Consider the following 24121-nt stretch of genomic DNA (forward strand, 5'->3'; position numbering starts at 1 on the left):
TTTGTCATACAAGCTGAGGCCTTAATTACATTGAGATACATAACCTAAAAAATATTTTCATTAAATATAGCCTGTCTTATGTAGGACCAATGTCTTTAAATGATACGTTACATTACTATGCTGTACTCTTTATAACATATTAAATGGCTAAATGTGGATGTAAAAGTTTATTACTTCATAAAGACCATGCATGTGTGCATTTACAGCTCTGGAAAAAAAATTAAGGGACCACCATTCATTTATTATAAATCAGCATGTCTAAAAAGTTTAAAAAATCACTGACTAAGAATATAAATATAATATAATATATAATAATATAAATAGGCTATTTAAACCAGAGAAAGTGGTAATCGAAAAGCAGCTTTAATTTTTTTCCAGAGCCACTTTTGTGGAGAGTGAAGGGGGCTGGCGTTGCTTTTAACACTGAATGTGGCTCTTTTTTTCATGGGTGGGGTATATAAGTTATTACCTGTCGTTCTCTGAACTCCTTGTGCAGGTCTGGGTGCTTGTCCTTCAAATGTTTGGCCAGGTTGGATGTGTTTCCACCCTTTGCCAGACATGTTTTATAACACCGTTTGCACAGTGGTGCTTCGGTGTTTATGGCTTCGCCATGCGCATTTGTTTGGAAGCCGAAGTACTTCGCGCACCTGATTTGTCCGTAAGTTGCGTGGTGACGGTGGTGACGGTTGCAGCAGCTGCCATTCTCTCCCTGCTCCTGTCCCTCTCTCTCTTTCTCTCCGTTATCTCTCCCTGTGTCCAAGCTTTCCTCCTGCTCCGTTTGTTGCTCCAGTGACTCGCTCGCTCCCCCGCTTGCTCTGACTTCCTCGCCTCGGCTCAAATTACAATGCGGTGACGTCATGCGGCGCCGTTACGCGGCAGCGCGGCGCTATATAAAATGAAATGAAAAAAGTACCGGTCTCATCCAAGCGCAGTATAGTAACTTTTTAAATGCGTCGGTACCGCGGTACCAATTTAGTACCGGTATACCGTACAAGCCTACACAGCACACAGTAGAAGTACACAGTAGAAATCCACAACACACAGTACAAATACATAGTACACAGCTGAAATACAGAACACACAGTAGAAATACACATCACACAGTACAAATACACAGCACACAGTAGAAATGCACATCACACAGTAGAAATACACAGCACACTGTCGAAATAGACATCACACAGTAGAAATACACAGTAGAAATACACAACACCCAGTAGCAATACACAGTAGAAATACACATCACACATTTTTTCTTTATCTAAATCATTATGGCATTACCGTTTTACATTAAATGATATAATGCTTTGTATCTCTTAACTGAAATACCTTTGTTGCATTTAATCAAATAAAGTTGCCATTACACCTTCAACAATTTGGCATTCTTCATTAAAAAAAACAACAACCATGTAATCTCTATGGTCATTCTACACAATACATTGCATAGGCTTAGTTTAAGCTAATTTTAGCCTGAAATAGCAACAGGCACCTCCAATCCCAGTAGGGGAGAGTGGGGTAATTTGTGCCAAGGAGCAAGTAGTGCCACCCCAGTTATCTAGAAAACCATAGAAGAAGTTGGTCATGTGACCACATATTTTTGAAGAGGCATCCATTTCACTCATCCTGCAAAGAAGGGAGACACATGGCTTGAGAGGTAAGCACATTTAAGTTTTGCCCTCCAAAGTAAAATTTCTATGATCAAGGTTTTTTTATTGCTTTGTTTGTATGGAGCTAAATCGGGGTCAAATGTTTTGTACTTGAAAAAGTAAAATTGGAAACTGAAATTTCAAGTTTTGATCTTGAATTTTGAAAAATACATCAACGTATTCAAAATAAAAATAAATGTACAAAAAGTTTTTTCAGGTTAAAAATAATTATGATCAACTCTGGTAATTCTTTTGAATAAATCATTTATTTTCATTTTGATATTGTTTTGATATTTGGGATCCTATTTCTTTCAGTTGCATGTTTTATCTTTTCAGATTCAGATCTTAGTTTTTTTACAGTTTCAAATCTTTTTTTCAGTTTCAGACTTTTGACCCTGATCTAGTGTGGGGGGCGTGGCATCAACTGAGAGGGGTGTGGAATCATGACAGACAGCTTAACCAAAAGGCTACAGACCTTCCCCTATCATGTTGCCTTCAGAGAACGTAGGATCTAAAACGATTCGGCTACGCCACATGATTGGCAGTGAAAAAACTGCTGTCAGTGACAAACTTCATTTTGCACGCCATGCACGAATATCCTGCACGGCAAAAAGTGTTTTAATTTCCAAGGCTGTTTAGATGTGAGATGTGGAAGCTGTTTTAGACAGTACTGAGGACCAATTGTAGTACAGGAGCGCCAAAATCACACCAGATTGTGCACAGACACCCACACTTTAAGAAATTAAATGTCCGACACTTAGCACTGGACCCAGCACAAAGGTGAGAAAAGTAAGGTTGGGAAATCGTGATAAATGTCAAAATGAGAGGTCGTTTTGTGTTTTTTTCAGCACCCCATGCATTCCTGCAACCACAAAACAGCACTACCTTTATTCAAATTAACAGCATTATCTGTGTTTTTCACGCAGTACATAGGCTAATGTTACTACCTACTACTGCGTTAGCAGCCACTCGATGCTAACGTTAGCCCTATGCTTAACCTCTAGCTTTGACAATTCAGCACTTAAAAGATGTCAGAAACATTGTATGTTGTTACAAAACGACCTCTCATTTTGATATTTATCACAATTTCCCAACCTTACTTTTCTCACCTGTGTGCTGGGTCCAGCAGGTGAGCCAGCAGAACCGGACGCCATTGCCAGCGGACACTGCGAGGCATTCACAGTGCTACATGGAAATCGGACATTTCAGTACTTAAAGTGTGGGTGTCTGTGCACAATCTGGCGTGATTTTGGCGCTCCTGTACTACAAGTGGCCCTCAGTACTGTCTAAAACAGCTTCCACATCTCACATCTAAACAGCCTTGGAAATTAAAACAGTTTTTGCCGTGCAGGATATTCGTGCATGGTGTGCAAATGGAAGTTTGTCACTGACAGCAGTTTTTTTTACTGCCAATCATGTGGCATAGCCGAATCGTTTTAGATCCTACGTTCTCTGAAGGCAACATGATAGGGGAAGGTCTGTAGCCTTTTGGTTAAGCTGTCTGTCATGATTCCACACCCCTCTCAGTTGATGCCACGCCCCCCACACTAGATCAGGGTCAAAAGTCTGAAACTGAAAAAAAGATTTGAAACTGTAAAAAAACTAAGATCTGAATCTGAAAAGATAAAACATGCAACTGAAAGAAATAGGATCCCAAATATCAAAACATATGAAAGTGAAAAATGAAAATAAATGATTTAGTCAAAAGAATTACCAGAGTTGATCATAATTATTTTTAACCTGAAAAAACTTTTTGTACATTTATTTTTATTTTGAATACGTTGATGTATTTTTCAAAATTCAAGATCAAAATTTGAAATTTCAGTTTCAAATTTTACTTTTTCCAAGTACAAAACATTTGACCCCGATTTAGCTCCATATGTTTGAACAATTAAAGACAACTTTGAAAACAGTTCACACGTTTTAGTGCTTTAGTAAGCTACACCATGAGTCTATACAGTTAACATGATGCTAGCTCAAAACAGCTGGGGTATGCATTTTTTTCAAAATGGTAGGCTTGGGGTGATTTGTGCCAAAGGGCCTGGGTTAAGTTGTGTCAGTGGCACTTAACTCTTACCCCAGTAAGAGTCAATTAAGTGTTCATGTGATGGTATAGGCCTTGTTATAGAAAAGTGGCCTTTGATGTTGTTAAAACTATAAATAAACGTTAAATAATTTTGTATTGAATTTGTCTTGCTTTTATATAGCATTATCATTTGTGAGATTAAAATGATCTGTTTTACTTCAATTATCAATGGCACAATTTACCCCAGTGTATTCTCTCTAATGGCACAACTTACCCCGCACAGGGGGCAAGTTGTGCCACAAAACCACTTTTTTTTTCTAAAGCTATATTTCTCAAACAGTTTATTTAAGATCCAAAGTAATTGTTCCCAGGGATGAACAACATCCTAAACTATATCTACATATTTTAGTTGGAGGCATTACTGTAATCCCCTTGCTTTGAAGGCACTTTAAGTAAAAATTGGCACCACTTACCCCAGTCTCCCCTACAGGCCATGGAACATGCCAACACCAACTCACTCAAGGATTAGTTGTCTATAAACACACTCTGTGGCATCACAACTGGGCACTATGAAGTTGAGCTGCTAATAGAAGTCACTACTGAAGCTAACAACGCTAATGTGATTAATGCTAATAACGCTAATATAGCTAGCGCGATAGTCGCGGGGCTAATGCTAATGTTGCTAAGCTAGCGGGAAAGCCGCGTCGCTAATTTTTTTTTTTTTTTACACAAACAAACCAAAATCACACACTAGCATCTCAGTCAACTCACCAAGAATTTTCTTTTGTCTAATGGCAGCAGAATTGTGACCACCACAGGTCTTTTGGATGAGCAATGGATCGGTTATCTGGCTTTTACTAGCACATAGCTGATGCCTTCACTGTCCAGACACACATCCGTCTCTTTAGCTGCCCAGGTAGGAAAAGGACGTGACGACATAATGAAAATTTCTTACCATACATTGGTCAAGTTTAAGTGTTTGACTTTATTGACGTTACCCACGTCTATCAAAGTCAAATCTGAAGCTATATTATCACATTCCTAAGTCTCAAATATGTATATATATATATAGAGAGAGAGATACATGTATATATATTGTTGTTTTATAATTTCTGTTCATAGTGTCATCAATAACCACAGGTTATATTGTTTATCCACCAGTAAACCCTATCTTCTCATATTGGTCACCTATTTGGCTTTAATAGGATTTTAGTAACTGGGGGTTACACACATCACACAGTAGAAATACAGAACACAAAGTAGAAATGAACAATAGAAATACACATCAGACAGTAGAAATACACTGTAGAAATACACAGTACATAGTAGAAATACACAGAAGAAGTACACAGCAAACAGTAGAAAAACACAGTAGAAATACACTGTAGAAATACACATCACACAGTAGAAATACACTGTAGAAATACACAGTACATAGTAGAAATACACTGTAGAAATACACAACACAGAGTAGAAATACACATGACAAACACGCAGCACACTGTAGAAATACACAGTAGAAACACACAGCACACAGTTGAAATACACAGCACACAGTCAAAATATACAGTAGATACAAAGCACACAGTAGAAATACACAACAGAAATAAACAGCACACATCAGAAATACACAGTAGAAAAACACATCACATAGTAGAAATACACTATAGAAATACACATCACAATAGAAAAACACAGTAGAACTACACAGCACACAGTACAAATACAGTAGAAATACACAGCACACACTCGAAATACACTGTGGAAATACACATCACAGTAGAAATACACATTACATTAGAAATACACAGCACACTGTAGAAATACAGAGCACACAATAGAAATGCACAGTGGAAATACACATCACAGTAGAAACACACTGTAGAAATACACCTCACACAGTAGAAATACACTGTAGAAATACACATAACACAGTAGAAATAAACATGTCAGTTGAAATACTCAGAAGCACACAGTAAAAATACAGTGGAAACACACAACACAAAGTAAGAATACACAACACACAGTAGAAATACACAGCAGAAATAGACAGTACACAGTAGAAATACACTTCACACATTCAAAACACACAGTAGAAACACACAACACAAAGTAGAAATACACAGCACACAGTAGAAATGAACAGCACACAGCAGAATACACAACAGAAATAAATCATCAGAAATACACAGCAGAAACACACAGCACAAAGTAGAAATAAACAGAACACAGTAGAAATACACAGCACACAGTGGAAATACACAGTTGAAATACATAGTAGAAACGCACAGCACACAGTCGAAATACACAGTAGACATACAAAGCACACAGTAGAAATACACAGCACACAGTAAAAATACACAGTAGAAATACACAACACACAGCAGAAATACACAGAAACACAGCAAATATACTCAGTAGAAACACAGCACACAGTAGAAAGACAGAACACGAAGTAGAAATACACAGAAACACACAGTAAATATACACAGTAGAAACACAGCACACAGTCGAAATACACATTGGAAATACACAGCACACAGTAGAAATATACAGCAAACAGTAGAAATACACAGTAGAAAGACAGCACACAGTAGAAATACACAGCAAACAGTAGAAATACACAGCAGAAATACGCAGTAGAAATACACAGCACACAGTAGAAATACACAGTTGAAATACACAGTAGAAATAAACAGAGCACAGTAGAAATACACAGTAGAAATACACAGCACACAGTTGAAATACAGAGTTCAAATACACACTACAAACACACAGCACACAGTTGAAATACACAGTAGAAATAAACAGAGCACAGTAGAAATACACAGCACACAGTTGAAATACAGAGTTCAAATACACACTACAAACGCACAGCACAGAGTTGAAATACACAGCACACGGTAGAAATACACAGTAGAAATAAACAGCACACAGTAGAAACACAGTAGAAATACACAGTAGAAATACAAAGTAGCAATACACATCACAGAGTAGAAATACACAGCACACAGTAGAAATACACATCACAGAGTAGAAATACACAGTAGAAATACACAGAAGAAGTACACATCACACAGTAGAAATACACATCACACAGCATAAATACACTGTAGAAATACAGAGCACACAGGAGAAATACACAGCAAAAATGAACTGTAGAAATGAAGAGCACACAGTAGAAATACACAGCAGCAATACACATCACACAATAGAAATACACAGTAGAAATACATATCACACAGTACAAATACACATCACACAGTAGAAAGACAGCACAAAGTAGAAATGCACATTAGAAATACACAGCACAGTCGAAATACACAGTAGAAATACAGAGCAAACAGTAGAAATACACATCACACTAGAAATACACATCACACAGCAGAAACACACAGTAGAAATACACAGGATACAGTTGACATACATAGTAAAAATACAGAGCACACAATAGAAATAAACGGTAGAAATACACATCACACAATAGAAATACGCATCACATGATAGAAATACACATTAGAAATACACATCACAGTAGAAATACACAGAAGAAATACACAGCACACAGTAGAAATACACAGTACATAGTAGAAATACACAGAAATACCCAGCACACAGTAGGAATACACAGTAGAAATACACATCACAGTAGAAACACACAGTAGCAATACACATCACACAGTAGAAATACATTGTAGAAATGCACATCACACAGTAGAAATACACATCACACAGTAGAAATACACTGTAGAAATGCACATCACACAGTAGAAATACACATCACACAGTAGAAATACACAGTAGAAATACACATCACACAGTAGAAATACACTGTAGAAATACACAGTAGCAATACACAGCACACAATAGAAATAGACAGTAGAAGTACACAGCACACAATAGAAATACACAGTAGAAATACACAGTACACAGTAGAAAAAAAAATGACTAAAGATAAACAAAACAAAACAATAATCACTCTCTTGTGACTTACACACTTCTTTCAGGTCTAACCGGGAATCCACCTGTTGGGTAAGTATATCTATTTTGTTCCCTGTTATTTGAATGTTAGTTTTCTTTACTATGTTATTATTCAGGCACCACTCATTAATTAGTAGAAATACACATCACACATTAGAAATACACATCACACGATAGAAATACACATTAGAAATACGCATCACATTCTACACAATACATTGCATAGGCTTAGCTTTAGCTAATTTTAGCCTGAAATAGCAACAGGCACCTCCAATCCCAGTACAGGCCATGGAACATGCCAACACCAACTCACTCAATGATTAGTTGTCTATAAACACACTCTGTGGCATCACAACTGGGCACTATGAAGTTGAGCTGCTAATAGAAGTCACTACTGAAGCTAGCAAAGCTAACGTGATTAGTGCTAATGACGCTAATATAGCTAGCGCGATAGTCGCGGCGCTAATGCTAATGTTGCTAAGCTAGCTGGAAAGCTGCGTCGCTAATTTACTTTTATTTTTTTTACACACACAAACCGAAATCACATACTAGCATCTCAGTCAACTCACCAAGAATGTTCCTTTGTCTAATGGCAGCAGAATTGTGACCACCACAGGTCTTTTGGATGAGCAATGGATCGGTTATCTGGCTTTTACTAGCACGTAGCTGATGCCTTCACTGTCCAGACACACGTCCGTCTCTTTAGTTACCCAGGTAGGGAAAGGACGTGACGACCAAATTAACATTTCCTACCATACGTTGGGCAAGTTCAAGTGTTTGATAGATGTGGGTAACGTCAGTAAAGTCAAAGTCAAATCTCAAACTATATTGTCACATTCCCGAATTTTCAAATATACACACATATATATATATATATATATATATATATATATATATATATATATATATATATATATATATATATACATACATATATATAAATGTATATTGTTGTTTCATAATTAGGAACAAAGTAGAAATAAACAATAGAATTACAAATCACACAGTAGAAATAGACTGTAGAAATACAGAACACACATTAGAAAGACACATCACACAGTAGAAATACGGTCCGTGCATGAAGTATAATTGAATCTCCATTGTTTACGTTGTAGAGTAAAACATCCCATTTTGGGGGTATTTCCTATTTCATTGTCGTAAGACGCGTAATGCAACTTGTTCCTTTATCCAACTAGTACAATGAACATTGAAAAAGGAAGTCGAGTGCCGGAAACAGCCTTCAAAGTAAAAGTTGGGCGTTTTGAAGCGTGTTAGCCGGAGCTGTCAGTTTAAGGAGAGCGAAATGAAATAAATACAACCTAACAACAAATAGCCTAAATAATTTAGATAATTCATAACTGTTATACAGTGATATTTCCGCAACTTTCCCACAACTGAGAGAGATAATCACCGGTAAGTCAAACTTTTTTTTTGTTCACCTTATCCACCAAACGTCTCCAACCAAACACTGTTTAAATGTGTTGACCTGCCAGGAACGCAGTTAGCTGTTAACTTCAGAACATAGCCAATGCTAACAATGCTATTTTGTTTGCAGGTAAAGTTGCTAGCTGTTGTAGCTAAACAGCTGTTGTAACCTTATGCTAGAAGTGAGTTAACTGGACCCTGCCCAGTCATATAAGTGAGGCTTAGGGGTGTTTTGATATTAATTTTGATGTATTAAAGTGTGGTGTAGTGTGGTCTGTGTTCACAAATGTATGTTACCAGCAGTGTTTGTGCATGCAGACGGACTGCAAAGTAAAGAAATATTCTAAATAATATAATTAATGTCATGTATCCCTATAATTAGTGAGTAAAAACTAAAGCTACAATTAATACACTGTTCATCTGTGGATGTACAGTTGACACCATCAAAATAAAGAGGAAAGATGAACCTCGGCCATATATTTTCTTTATGCAGTCTTTTAGTTTATTTGGAGAAAGTGAATTTCTTTTTCAAACTTTATTTCTAAACTTGGACAAGAATCATTTCCACTCTGCACACCACTCTACAAAGCTTCCTCAACTCCAGCCTGCTCAACTATAGCTAAAAAACAAAATCCTCACACATCCTTTTTTCTGAAATGAGTGATGCAGCAGCTACACTTATTCTACATGATAATTTATAACTAATAAGAAGTCTGAACTTTGTTTATATTTGTTAATGTTAATTTCACATCTTCTCCTGTAGTGGTAGTTCAATCATTGCTATACAGGCAGACCACTGTTAAATGAGTGTAATAGCACTACACTCTCTAGTGTATGGTTTCTTTCATCAATTTGAAATAAACTTGACATCTTTGTTGTTATTGTCATTACAGCTGAAATGGAAGGTCCTGTGTTGGCACTGCTCATGGCCAGGGATGATGTCTGCCCTAAGTGCAGGGCACCAATATCTCAGGAGAGTACGGTGGCTGTGCGTGGCCTGTCCGAGGGCATGCAAGTAATTAGAGGCATTTTCTAAGTCTCTGAAACTGGCCCAAAGGTATATTATCTATGAGCCATGGAGGATGGAAACTGTCTGCCCTGAGAATGGTGTTGCGGTCGGTTATTTTTTAAATGTGGTAGTATGCAAATCTCCAGTTTGTTTTGAAAATCTTTAAATCAAGAAAGTGGATTTCTGTTAAAGAAAAATGTAAGCTGAAGTTAAAATTGTTATTCGTGTTGTTTAGATATGAATGAAACTGTAAAAGTTCTGCCTCTGACCCCGACCACAGTAGAAGAATATCACCTATGTACCTGTCCCACCATATAATCTTATTGTAGATATTTAGGCTAGACTACGCAAATGTTTCTTCCCATAATCCCATAAATATTGTAGGAGCCAAATTGAGCTTTATGTTGATTCTTATATTTTCTTTCTTGTTATTAGTCTGTGAGTGTGTGTGTGTGTGTGTGTGTGTGTGTGTGTGCGTGTGCGTGTGCTCTGCGTGCGTGTGTGTTTGTATATGAGAATGGTTGAGTGAATGGTTGAGTGAGTGATTGTGTCTGTCCCCATCTAGAGGTCGCTTGGGAGGCTGCTGAAGGTGGAGCCCAAGGAGGAAGGCCATAAGAACTTGAAGCCACTGCACCTGGGCGTGGCTGAGAGGGCATACAGTTTTTTGACCGTGTGTCTGTGCATGACCGTTTGTGATAACATGTGGCCTATGGACTGATATTGAAAGCCTTTCTCACATTATTTTATTTTATTAATTTTATTATTAAGTTTTCTGTATAACCAACCAAAAAACCTGTAACAAAAAATGGTCATAACTTGGAACACTCCTCTACTCATCTTTTCATCTGCACGCGTCAAAATCCAACTCAGCCACCAGTGGTAGATTTCAGGGAACAAAAGGGTTCAGAAAACTACTCTCTTCTACTACAAACAGGTTAGAATAGTTAGGTGCAAAACAGGATCCCGTCGCTGTACCCCTATTCTGTTTAAAGAGTTGATTCTGAAACAAGAAGACATTATTATTCAAAGTCCATTCTGCAAGTTGTACGATGAAAGCTGTGGGAAGCATCTGTTGAGGTTGTCTTTTTTCTAAGTAATGTGATAAAGCCTCTAATCACTCTTTATGATCAATGTTGGTATATAGTGATTCCACATCCAAGGTCACTAAAAATTGCTTTAATTTAACATGTGTGCTGTCTTGAATGTAAGAGGGCAGATTTAACACAAGTGGTTTGATGTAAAAATCAACAAACTTTGATGTTGGTTCTGTGACAGGCTCATTTCCGCTGATAATTGAGATTCCTGGTGGATTCTCTAAGTTCTTGTGTATTTTTGGAAGCATTTAAAAAGAAGAGATTCTTAGACTGTCACACAATAAAAAAGGCTGATAGTACTCACAGTTATCCAGCTGTCGCATAGCCTCTGTGATGTACTGGTCTCTGCCCCACACCACCACTGCTCCTCCTTTATCAGCTCTTTTGATTATTACTTTTTCATTAGTCGACAGCCATGTTAGAGCCTCTTTTTCTTCCTTGGACAGATTATAATCACTTTTTCACTTAAATGTAAACAGTTTGTCCACTTTGTAAGTCACTTTTTTGTAAAAAAAAAAGTGACTCAAAAGTGTTGAGAGTGTGATTTTATATGTTTGGCATGAAAGTAGATTTGGGCTTGAATGGTGTTCTTGATGTATCCTGCTGAGCATAGCAGCGTGAGACTGCTTGACTGGGTTGGTATGATACCAAACTTTGAGCTGGAGGTTGTGATAAATAAATCTACTTTTGTATGAAACTCTCTGGTTGTATTTGTGGGGGCAAAAGTAGGACCTTTAGAACAAAGACATGGCTGGTTGAAATGATCCAAGTCATTTTCGCAAGTTAAACATCTGATAATCTGGGCACAAAATGCAGCGCACAGTGCAAAGAGGTGGTATTTAGACTCTGAATTAGTCATGGGTGTGTTTTGGGCGGAACATAAATCAAACCAATCCGAGTGTCGTCTTCCCTTTTAGAGCCAGGTGCGCCAGGACATGGCACATATTAACCAGTGGCATTCGTCTTGACTGAGGGAAAGGGATGTGATCCTTGGCTGCTGGACCCTCTGCCCCGCTATTTCACAATCATCTGTCAACCATCAACAACAGTTTGACTCCATATGAAAAAATAAACTGATATAAAACTGAGGAGCGCTGCTGTGTGCGCGCATCTCAGTCTGTGGATCAGGCAGGACGTGATAAACTTCACTGATTGATTAAAACTCCTGACTCGGTTCCTTTGGAGAGTTTATAACTACAGCTTTTAGTTTTGTTGATTAAATGTGCCATGATATTTGTTACAGTGACCTGTTTAAAATAACTGAAAGCAGCCTCTCAAATTATAAAATCAGAGTGTATGAACGGTGTGATCCGGTGTCATGCATCCTTTAAATAGCAAATAACAGACTGCGCTTTTGACTTTAGCCCAGCTTTTTGTTGGTCTATGGCGCTGTTGCTTTCTGCTGCCTCCAGATAGCAATCCGCTATTGGTGCGCCTCACTTTAAGACCAACATGCCCAGGGGCGCACAGGTGGGCGCAAGTACATTTGCTATTTACACAACGTAGGCAGTGGGCGTGAAAAAGACAACTGCGTCGTCTGAAACTAGCAATGACACTAGCTCCTCTCTGTATCATTTTCTCTCCAGTAGTCTGATAGTGCATGTCATGTGCAGCTGTAATTTCAGTTCTTTCTCTGAAGATTTTTTAAGATTAAAAAAACAGCTTTGTGCCATCTGTAGTCTGTACAGGGATCTGATCAAACAAAAGTGTCTGAGACTAAAATGCTCTCACCTTCTTCTTTTGAATAGGAAAAATATCCTGTCGCCATTTTGAGTGAAAAGAAGGTAATTCCCAACGTTCACTGAACAGAGCTACTGCAGCTTAGGACGACCCTGTGACTATACTTATTCAGATTTAGATATTGAAATGGAAACCTTACATTTACAGATGCTTGTGACAGAAGACTGTCACTGAGGTGAAACCCCTGAAATACTTCAAAATATATACTACTACTGCACAATATTGCTAGCATGTTTGATAAAAAAGAATAAATAAATATATAAACACTGAAATTTAGTTTTTTATGCAGTTTTATATTTTTGAATCATCTGTTTTTAGAATATTTTAAAATATATCTAAAATATTATTTAATTTACACAGTTGATGTTCTTTTTCACTCTGTCTGGGCTGCCTGTGGCAAGGAGGTCCAAGACATGTGTCTGTTACCAGCAGCAGACCTGGGGGAAATCCTGGACCAGCAGCACAGGATACACAAGCTAGGAAGCACTGCGTAGCCAATAAAACATTTCTTTGTGGATTGGTAGAGAGAGGGCCAAAGTTAGCGTGTTGCTCAGGCAAGTGCTCATTTATTTCTGACACATCTACATAAACTCTGTCACATCAGCTACTCAAAGCTTTCTAATTTAGGTTCATATCACATTCATACCAAAACACTAAAACACATAAATTAAATAACAAATGTCGAAAACCAGACCGTCAATAAACAATATGAAACATTCTGCCTCAAGAAAAATAAGTAGACATGAATTCAAAATAATCTTCCACGGGCTTCCGGTTCCACCACCACCAAGATGGCAGCATAGAAAGCGATCTCCTCCGACAGAATATTAAAACGTCCTGATTAGAGAATAAACGCCCTTAAGTACTACAAATATCAGATAGCAGGACCGCAATGGAGACGAGAGAGAAGAGCAGGAAAAATATGGCAGATTTAAGTGAGAATGAAGAAGAATCACGAGCTGCAGAGGCAAAAGATGGCGGACGGCAGAGAGGCAACGAAAAACCAAAGGTGAACATGGAGCAGATCCTACAGGAGATTTAAGACTTCTGAAAAGAGAACAACCATCAGTTTGATGATATCAAAGATGAAATTAACAAAACGAATCAGAGAATTGGGGAAGCAGAAGGTCGCACTGACAACGTGGAAACCAGGCTGCAAACAATGGAGCAAGTAATGAGAAGTGTGGAAAATCCATGGGTAAAATCATCTTTGAGGGTCTGGAGATCTTTAATTAGAAAGCATAAATTAAAAGAAGATATTAAAATTTGACAGACCATTAGTAATGGATTGATATTAGATACAAAACCAAGCTAAACATAGAAAAACAAGTTTTGCAGTACCTGTGGATTGATAGAGAGAGGACCAAAGTTAACATCTTGCTCAGGCCACTGCTCGTTTATTTCTGGGCTGCGCATGAGCAGAGCATGTAGCTGCAGTCTTCCTAGAGGATCCACAGTAGCACCAGAGCGCCATCTACTGACTGGTTTGTGTATCAACTTGATCTGAAGTCTGTGTAAACAGTGTTAGAATAATTCAAATGTTTACAGAAAATTAGGGGGGTGTCTGTTTACATAAAAACGTAACATATAGGATTTCCAACCCACTACATGTCTATGTCTGTGCCTCGGTCCAGTCCAGCTCATATAAGGCTACATGACTATGAGTATGAGAGTATAATGCTCAAACGAAGACTACACAAGTAGTGATGTTCTGAAGTTTACTTTGGTAAGACTACACAAGTAGTGATGCTCTGAAGTTTACTGTGGTGAGACTACACAAGTAGTGATGCTCTGAAGTTTACTGTGGTAAAACTACACAAGTAGTGATGCTCTGAAGTTTACTGTGGTAAAACTACACAAGTAGTGATGCTCTGAAGTTTACTGTACAGTAGCACAAGTAGCCTAGAGTGCTGAAGTCAGTAAACTGGAGGGGGTAAAGTCTGTTCCCGTGGGCTATTAACATACCTGTAATTGGCCATCATTTGCTTACATTAGCCAACATAAACTATTGGTCTGAGTGAATGGAAGTGAACGTGCATGCATTTAATTTCTTATCAATTCAGCTTTTAATTTGTAAGAGGAAAAGAGGGCCATTTCTCCTTTTTCTTTTTCAGTCACACTTTAAAAAGGAAAGAAATTGATCATCGTCATTGACATCATCAGCAGCAGCAGCAGCAGCAGCAGTAGTAGCAATCAACAACTGCTTTCTCTGTCTGTCATTTCTCTCTTCACTTATAATTGTTTCACTTCATTTTTCAATTTTAAATGACTTAAAATGCATTTATTGTTTTCCTTAATTGAACAATCGTTTGACCAACTGATTCAATTTTCATAGAAATTATTGTAGGATTTTTTGTCATAGTAGCAACAATTCCACAGCAGTATCTCTATAATATTCAGGTCTCTTTGGGAATTAAATAAATTTTTTGTAAATTGTGGATGTATGTTGAACATTATAGATTTGTTTACATGCAGGCCTGCACATTCCTCTCTGTTGACATACTTTGTGGTCATTGAAAAAAGTAAACTGACATGGCATGAAAACCACACAATCGGCGTTAACTTAAATGTTGTGGTGATTTATCAGAGTTGACATTAACGTGAGGCTGGGCTTGTTCACAGCCAGTGGCAGCTGATAGGCTGCCCCCTGAAGCCTCACGGCCCATCCCGTCCAATCACCCTGCTCCATTTGCATGTTATGTAATTGGGCTGCCTGCATGTGTGGCTGAGGGGAGGAAATTTAAAGCAACTGTCTCTGTCCAATCACTCTTTCCAGGCAAGCAGAGGAGTGCTGGTTCTGCAGACAGGCAAGGGGTAAGGACCATACTTGAGTTTGTTCCTTCTCTTTCATAATTCCTTGCATGATGCATAATGCTTATAGGTGAGAGAGCAGACTGCTGATTGGTCGCACATAGACACATGCATACAGATTATTTGTCTTTGTATTAAAAGATAGTTTGTTTGCCGCAGCTGTGGAGAATATTAAAACTACAGTGCAACATCATGGCTGTAGAGAGGGCTGGCGGTTCAACGTGATTATTCTTCCTCACATTAGTTTGTGCTTAAACTTCAGAGAGTGTTTCTATCCAAAAATACTATTGGACACATGAATAATTATTCTGCACATGGTGTTTTTCTTCAAACTGTTTCATGCTGAAGCCACCACAGAGTTTGCTCTTTGGACTCATTCACACTGTCAAGACTCATGAGTGACTTTTGACCTCTCAGTCTTTTCAAAACAGCAGACCACACAGTTTATCATGAAAAACCTGCACACACACAAAACTAACAGACGCATAACTTTGTTGATTGTATTCTGAAGTCAGTGAGCTGAATCAACTTCATGGTCTCTTGTAGCTTTAAGCACCATTTTGCCAGAGAAAGACTGGAACACACTTACACATTTCAGTTGCTTCATAGTTGCAAAGTATAAAAAAATATACACAGCTCAGGAAACCCTCTTGCTAAATAAAATGGCACTTTTGTCCCATGTTTGACACAACCAATACAGTCTGATTCCTTGTTCCATTTACAAACATATTTTCTGGTGGTCCTGGTGTGTGTTTCTGCCTCTCCAGAACACAGAGAGCTGTGAGGATGAAGATCGCAGTGATTGGTCAGAGTCTGTTCGGCCAGGAGGTTTACAAGGAGCTGAGGAAGGACGGCCACACCATTGTCGGAGTCTTCACCATCCCTGACAAGGATGGCAAGGCTGACCCACTGGGTGAGTGCTTAATTGTGACTGTGACCTTCAAACCTTACCTTTGCCATAAAGAGATGTAGGAGAAGTTAGAGTAGAATTTAATCTGTCACTGAAGTCTCCAAATAAAATAAGTAATATCATTCAGAACAGCTGCCAAATGGAATTTGGACTCCTCACTCCACTGGTTGTTATCGCTTTGGTCCCCTAAAAGTTGCATAGTCATTACTGTTTGTGTCCAAGTACTGTTTGTCATTACCTGTAGTCTAACTTTATGCCAGAAAAAGCTTAATATCAAAGCTTAAAACAGCTGTAGATTTACTTTCATCACTTATACCATTGTACAACAAAATCCAATATTACATACTCTTGGGAAATATACTTATACTGACTTATACAGTCAGAAATGGTAATACAGATTAAAGAAACAATTCAATATTTTTTTTTGTCATTATCTACTCACCCTAATAATATCAGGATGGAAAGTTTCATTGCCCACAAAACATTTCTGGAGCTTCACAGCAAAACAGCATTGCAGCATTATCTTCTCTAAACAACTGAAGTAGCTGGGGACTTGTTTTAAAATGGATAAAACAACCCAAAAAAAACATCAAATGGCTCCATAGAGCTTGTCCAGTGTAATCTAAGTCTCCAGAAGCCCCAAGATCCCAAACTGATTAGAAAAGACGTTAATTTGTTCGCATGCACCCTGTCTGAAGTGGGTGCTCCAACTCTGTTTTGCTGTGAAACTCCAGAAATGTTTTATGGACTTCAAAACTTCACATGAAGTTCTCCTCCCTCTTTTAGCATGGGAGGAGATAATGACTGGATTTTACTTTTTGGGAGAACTGTTCCTTTAAGACATTTAACACTACACTGACAACAAATGTACAAAAACTGTATTTTTACCAAAACCATTTTGTGCAACACAGTTGAAGAGTTTGATCATTCTTTGGTCACACAGCAACTGAGGCCGAGAAGGATGGTGTTCCTGTCTTCAAGTTCCCCCGCTGGCGTGTGAAGGGCCAGGCCATCCCAGAGGTGGTTGCTCAGTACAAGGCCACTGGTGCTGAGCTGAATGTTCTGCCCTTTTGCTCCCAGTTCATTCCCATGGAGGTCATTGACTACCCGAAACACGGCTCCATTATCTACCACCCCTCCCTGCTGCCTCGCCACAGGGGAGCCTCTGCTATCAACTGGTGAGTGATACACATGTTTATCAGGTTGGGGTAAACATGGTGACACATGCAGTTGTTTAGCTGCCGTCTCTGACACACAGGACCCTGATCCATGGTGACAAAAAGGGCGGGTTCACTGTGTTCTGGGCTGACGACGGACTGGACACCGGACCAATCCTGCTGCAGAGGGAGTGTGATGTTGAACCCAATGACACCGTCAACACAATATACAAGAGATTCCTCTTCCCAGAGGGAGTCAAGGGCACAGTAAGTGTAGTGATGGGGAAAGGCATTGTGGATGAAAAAAATAGTTGAAACTCACATAATTGATATTAATAGCATTATTCCATATACTACGATCACCACACGTTGCACACGGTATTAATAGTATCACAATATAGTGATTCTGTGATATTTGATACATTGTAAGACAATCAACTACTACACATCACGATGTCTGTTGAACTGAAGAACATAAAATACCCCTAAAAAAGCATTGGGTTTTTATTCACTGCAGTGTGGTGTCAGTTTCACAGAATTTGACATGAACTGAGATGAAACTATGTATAAAAAGTGCATAGTCTTAGCTCAGTGCCTCTTTAACATACACACACAGACTGCAACTTGTCATGTGCTATCATTCCAGTATAAAACAGCCATAAACCGGCTAAAGGCTGAACTTCCAGGAAGCAGAACAATTTTTGTAGTTAAAATGTTTCAAGGAAGCATACAACCATGCCTCACTAAATTCTTTTTCAATCTGATACGATATTCCTCTTGTGATACAATATATTGCCATATAAATATTTTGTCCCACTCCTATTGACAAAGCTAACATGTTAGCTAACATTGCCTGTTCACACATCTTGCAGACATATAGCAACATAAGTGTTCATATGGAGTGGTGTTTGAGGCCACGCAACAAATGTAACTCTAACGAAACAAATTAAGTGATATCAGACGCTGTGAGAGACTACTGTGACATTATGCATTTAACCTATTGTCGACCAAAATATTGATTATTACAGGATTAAAAGACTATACCACTGATGGTAAGCTCCTCAGTTTCAAATGAAAACCTCTTGTACAGTTTTAGATCTGTTTGTACCATGGGTTTACATTCATGAGTCACCTCTCAAAACTCCATTGAATTGTGTAAATAATGGCAGCGAACATTAAATGTACATTATTTAAGCTACATTTCCATTAGGAAGGATTACAGAGCAGACCTTTCAATCAATCAAACATTAACGTAAGTTAACTTGATGTTTATCCTCATTTAAGACACTGGTAATGGAATCACAAATCCAAAACATTACAATGTGGTTTGTAAAATAAACAGCTGCTAAAGTTTTTTGTGTTATTTTATGTGATTTATAGTAAATCAAACAAAACCAGTGACATGTCCTTTAAAGCAGCAAGATTAACTAAAACTTAACACAATAATGTTCAAAGTACAAAATATAAGGAGCATCTCTTTTCATTAACAACAAAAAAAGATTAATCTCTTTGAAAGGCTTGACGAGTCACAACATGTAGCTAAATAAAAGCAGACAAGTGGATAAATGAGTGTATCATGTAATGGACCCCGTTTCTACTGTCAGCTGCCTGCAGCCATCTCCCCTCCCAACATAACAACCACTGTGATGGCAAAGTCCATAGAGATAGCACTCATGTTTGGCTTCAATGACTTGAAGTGCATTGTTCTGGTTCCAGGTGGAAGCCGTGAGGCTGATTGCAGAGGGGAAGGCCCCAAGGATAACCCAGCCACAGGAGGGAGCCACATATGAGTGTATTCAGAAGAAAGATAATTCCAAGGTAATATACAAGGACATCCAGATAGAGAAATTCTATAAACTCATAATCCAGTACTGATGAATAAAGTGAATAAAATAAAATGAATAAAGCTGCTGTAAGTGTTGTTGTAGTTTAAGCTAACTTCCTTTACGTTTTGCAGTTAGCATGTCTTCCCTCCTCTCTACATCACCACATGAATGTTGAGCATTAATCGCCAGACACAGCAGCAAACAGGAGGACTGCCTCTTAATGGAGTTCTCTGTCCTGGTTGGATCAAGTGGGCAGGGATACCAGAAAATTTATTTTCTCTTTTACTGCATAAGCAGGGGAGGAGAGAGAGTTTCTGACCAGACACTCTACAACAGTGATTACTGTTGGAATACAGAGCTATTTAACACTTACAGCTTTAAACCATCTCATCAATAAAAAATAATTTATTTAGTAGAAAACTGTCGTTAATATTTGGTAACCACATTTGCATATGTTTAATTGACAGCATAATTTAGCATGCATTTGGTCATTGACTGTGGAAGCAAAGAAAGGCTATAAGGATTTTAATCAGTTACCTAATCCACAATTGGTAGTACCTGATGGTAAAATTTAAATGCTGTTGAATGTGTAGCATTGGACTTTTGAAAAACATCTATTCTGTGTATGTGTGGTTTAATTTTGTGATTTTATGTTGTGCAGTTTAGTCAAAAGTCAAAAGCTTGATTTTAAGAGTTTGAAGATTGGCAAATTGAAATGGAAAATGTAGGTGTCCAATCCTCAAATGAATGAATGAATCCGGCTGAATGGCACAACTGATGCAGTCCAGCCTGAATCAAACCTTTCTTATCAGCTCAGACACCTGGATTTTCTGTTTGATTTTGAGAACCTGTTAAAAGTGAATGGTTTATATTTGATTGCTTTACATTTTTGTATATTGAATCTGAAGACATTAAAATAACAGATCCCTCTCTGTGTTGGCAGATTGACTGGAACCAGTCGGCTGAGGCTCTCCACAACTGGATCAGAGGAAATGACAAAGTTCCTGGTGCGTGGGCAGAGGTTGATAGACAGGTAAATCATTCATCTCCACCCTTTGTTTCTTTGTCACACTCCTGGACTGAATGCTCAATTCTAACCGAATTTGATATCTCATATTGATTTTGTTGGGGAACAAAGGTAGGGCAGGTGTGGTTATTAGCAATTAATAATTACTAAAAGTAATTATTAATAATACAATTATTAATTAAATCAATAAAACGGGGCACCATCCTGGAATCAGAGACCGATAACCAGACCGGAAAACAGTCTCAAAAGAAGGGTTCACTTTAAATGTAAATATTAGTAAAATATTTACAATTAAAGGAACAGTGAAGGAAATGAATCCAAACACTGACCATCACAACCAGTAGTTACCACAAAGCATATGCACAAATAATCACAGAAAACTGCTCTGTACATTATAATAGAATTTATTAATGTTAGCAAATTGATCAATAATCAATGACACTTAAATCAACAAATATCTATCGTTCAACTACAACAGCTAAACTATGAAACTAAAACACTAAGACAAACTTGAGCAACAAACAACAAACAAGCGTGTGTGTGTGTGTGTGTGAGTCAGAGTGACAAAGAGGGAGAGAGAGCCAAGATGATGGACAAGATGGCCAATGCGATCTCTTGGAAGATGAGAGTCTCTGTGTGTTCAAGATGGCGAACTTTGCCACGCCATGCCAAGGGCTGGTCAATGGAGGTGACTGCGCGAGGCTTCAACAAGCAATGGCGGAACAGTGTCTGTCAACCTAACATGCCTTAATCACGGTGTGGTTTGGACAGAGCTAGACTCTGATGTTCCGAATTTTGTGTAGGTGCTATTGCAACACACGTGTCTGATGTTATAGCGGGGTCGTCAATGAACAAGTCGCTAATGACACTGTGTGTGCATTTACCCTACATCGGTTTTGTCTACTCTGACGCATTTACCCTTCGTCAGAGTAGACAAAACCCCAGTATGACAGGAGCTGGAGCTCCTCATGAGTCAGACCACCCAGCCCTGCAGGATGCGGTCGCTGGTCTCCTTCACCTCTCCATAGAGGATAGAGGCCACCTAAATAGCTATGACATTAGCACCTGCGATGAGAAATTACAGGAGCTAATAAGCTATCTGACTGATCCGGATGGAAAGCCGCAGCACACCCATCCCAGAGGTGCTTGGTCAGATAGCGCTGTTATATCATGGCAAAGCCCAGGTGCAAGTCGTGCAGGATGAAGAACGGCTTGCCCAACTATCACGCCGCACAGCGTGATAACTCCCGCCTGCGACAGGAAGTCCAGGCTGGAGTTATCATGTTGTGTGGAGTTCAACAGACAGATGAACTCCAACACACTCCAGTCCAGGCCCCCCAACACCAGGCAGAGGCCAGGATGGATGGAACACAGGTCAGCCATGTAAGTATGGCCCCTGTCCCGCTGAACCAGGAGTCACCTGACATGGAGACAGGCCCCCTCCCAGATGCAGTTGGTGGACCTCTGCTCCAAGAGGATCCAGCTGAGGCACTGCGTGCAAAGCTTCGAGCCTCTCAGGTGAAAGAAGCAGCCCTCTCAGTCAAAGATTCCCAGCAACTTGGCCAACCCATCCAGGCCACCCCAGTCAACTCGGGGACCACGGCCAGCAGCCCTGCAGTTCCCAGTGGTACCGTCCTTGACCGCTTGACACCGGAGGGCTATCCAGTGCCTCTAGTGGCCTGCCTGATGGACACAGGTGCCCAGGTGCAGTGCACCGCAGTCCAGTTTCAGCTGCACCACCTTACGTTTTGACACTGTCACCCCAACCCAGAGGGAAGAAAGGTTACCACTGAGTCCAATGCAGCGTAAATAGTTTTGGGCCCCCGTCCACGAGCAACTTATACGCACAGTGTGACTCATGCCCACCTTTTCACCAGTCTTCGGCCCCCCTGCAAACAGCCCTCATCGCCACAGCGACCTGAGAGAACATGGTACCCCAGATGACTTGGATGAAACCCAGCGGGACAGGTTTGAGATCGGAAATGAGACTTATTGTGGAGATGTCTGACTGAAGCAGTGGGACAGCTTGTAGAGCCTCGTCACTCACCCACGCTATTGGACCCCTTTCAAGGAGGCCGTCACCAGTCCCCTCTCAGCCTGACCGGATCGGGCACTTGTTGTTTATGGTCTTCATCAAAGGTGTCGGCGTGTAGTTTGGTGATAAATGAATCTGTGGAGGCAAGGCTGGGTGGAATGATAGCGCAATCTTTACTGAAACAGATTTCAAGCCTGCGTCCGAACAAGTGTGGCCACACCCGGTGTTCCCAATATCTGGCAAAGTTCTGCCTAAGGCTTTGCCCTCTGCTCTACCAGAAATCCTCTCGAGCCTTCGATCTAGGAAATCTACAAATAACCACCTAACTTTCTCTGTCTGCGTGGGCCTTTTTAGAGTCCTTTCGCCCGCACTTACCTACTTCTTCTAATTGGTCACTTTGGTGGATTGAGGGTCCCTCTATCCAATAGGCGAAAGAGGAGTTGATCTGCCTCCGATCCCTCTGGAATAGCTCATCATCTGTAAGTTACCTAACTCTGCTGATGTCACTACTTGGGGCTTGCAACCTAAAGTTGACCTGACTGTCCTTATATGGAAATGTATACATTGAGCCAGCTCCAAACATCTGGCATGAGAGCTGAACTCGGTTTAGTACCTTGGTGCGTCAGCACCCTGGTTCTCAAGTCACCTTCACCCAGGAGTCCAGAGGGCTACCACCAAGGTTCTTGTCTATTTCAGAGGCTGATTCCAGCTCTGGCCTTTCTGTCCTGCCCGTGAGCACACAGCCACCACAGGCTGGCAGCCAGAACTCTTTTGACCACTACAGGTTTTTCTTGTGCTCTTTTCTTAAGCTGAACACTCGTTCAGCCTACTTCTTCTTGACTTTGGATGTAATCAACAGATCAGCACAAGCTGGCCTCCTCAGTGGCAACTGCCAGTAACAACATGGGACAACCACATGCCAACTCACCCCATCGGCATGTATTAACACCATTTCTCCTGCCTAGCATGATAGCCCCTTTTTGCATGCCTTGGAGACCCTGTCAACAGTTGTGGGAAGATGTAGCTTAAGTGCAAGCAGCTAGAGATCTTCTGTATGCCCCCCTTGGAGAATACTAGCTTCTAGGTTGACAGCCTGAACAATAGGATTCCATTTGGTCCCCTTTGTCTCATGGAGCAACCCTTAGATCTGCTACTACCACTATTGTGCAATCTTCATATAAATCTGACCTGTAGTCTTGGTAGTGCAATAACATTTTTTTGAAACCTTCAGAATTTACCCATCTATCATAGGCAGGTAGAAGGTACACAGACTTACAAGTCTGTTAAGTGGTGGTTTGGTGTTTGTTTTGTTTCTTTTAAGGCAGCACATGTGCACCTCACAACACAACCTTGCATTTTCATGTTTTTTTTATTTGTGGGTTAAAAGCAGCAAAGGAATGAACAAAGGTTAGTGGTTGCTAATGACTGTACGAT

The 24121-nt window shown here is 39.6% G+C and overlaps 1 protein-coding gene across 1 annotated transcript in view; it reads left to right on the top strand.

Annotated features, from left to right (window-relative positions):
• Window positions 1-15681: 15681 nt before the first annotated feature.
• Window positions 15682-24121, top strand: part of aldh1l1 (aldehyde dehydrogenase 1 family, member L1) — a 70726-nt gene continuing 62286 nt past the window's right edge. Inside the window, exons 1-6 of the mRNA XM_073468862.1 lie at window positions 15682-15735; window positions 16500-16645; window positions 17586-17820; window positions 17901-18066; window positions 19516-19617; window positions 20569-20658. Of these exons, the coding sequence (XP_073324963.1) occupies window positions 16519-16645; window positions 17586-17820; window positions 17901-18066; window positions 19516-19617; window positions 20569-20658 (720 nt within the window). The 5' untranslated portion in view covers window positions 15682-15735; window positions 16500-16518. The remainder of the gene's footprint in view (window positions 15736-16499; window positions 16646-17585; window positions 17821-17900; window positions 18067-19515; window positions 19618-20568; window positions 20659-24121) is intronic.

This window comes from Pagrus major, chromosome 6 (assembly GCF_040436345.1).
Source record: "Pagrus major chromosome 6, Pma_NU_1.0".
Lineage (NCBI taxonomy): Eukaryota > Metazoa > Chordata > Actinopteri > Spariformes > Sparidae > Pagrus > Pagrus major.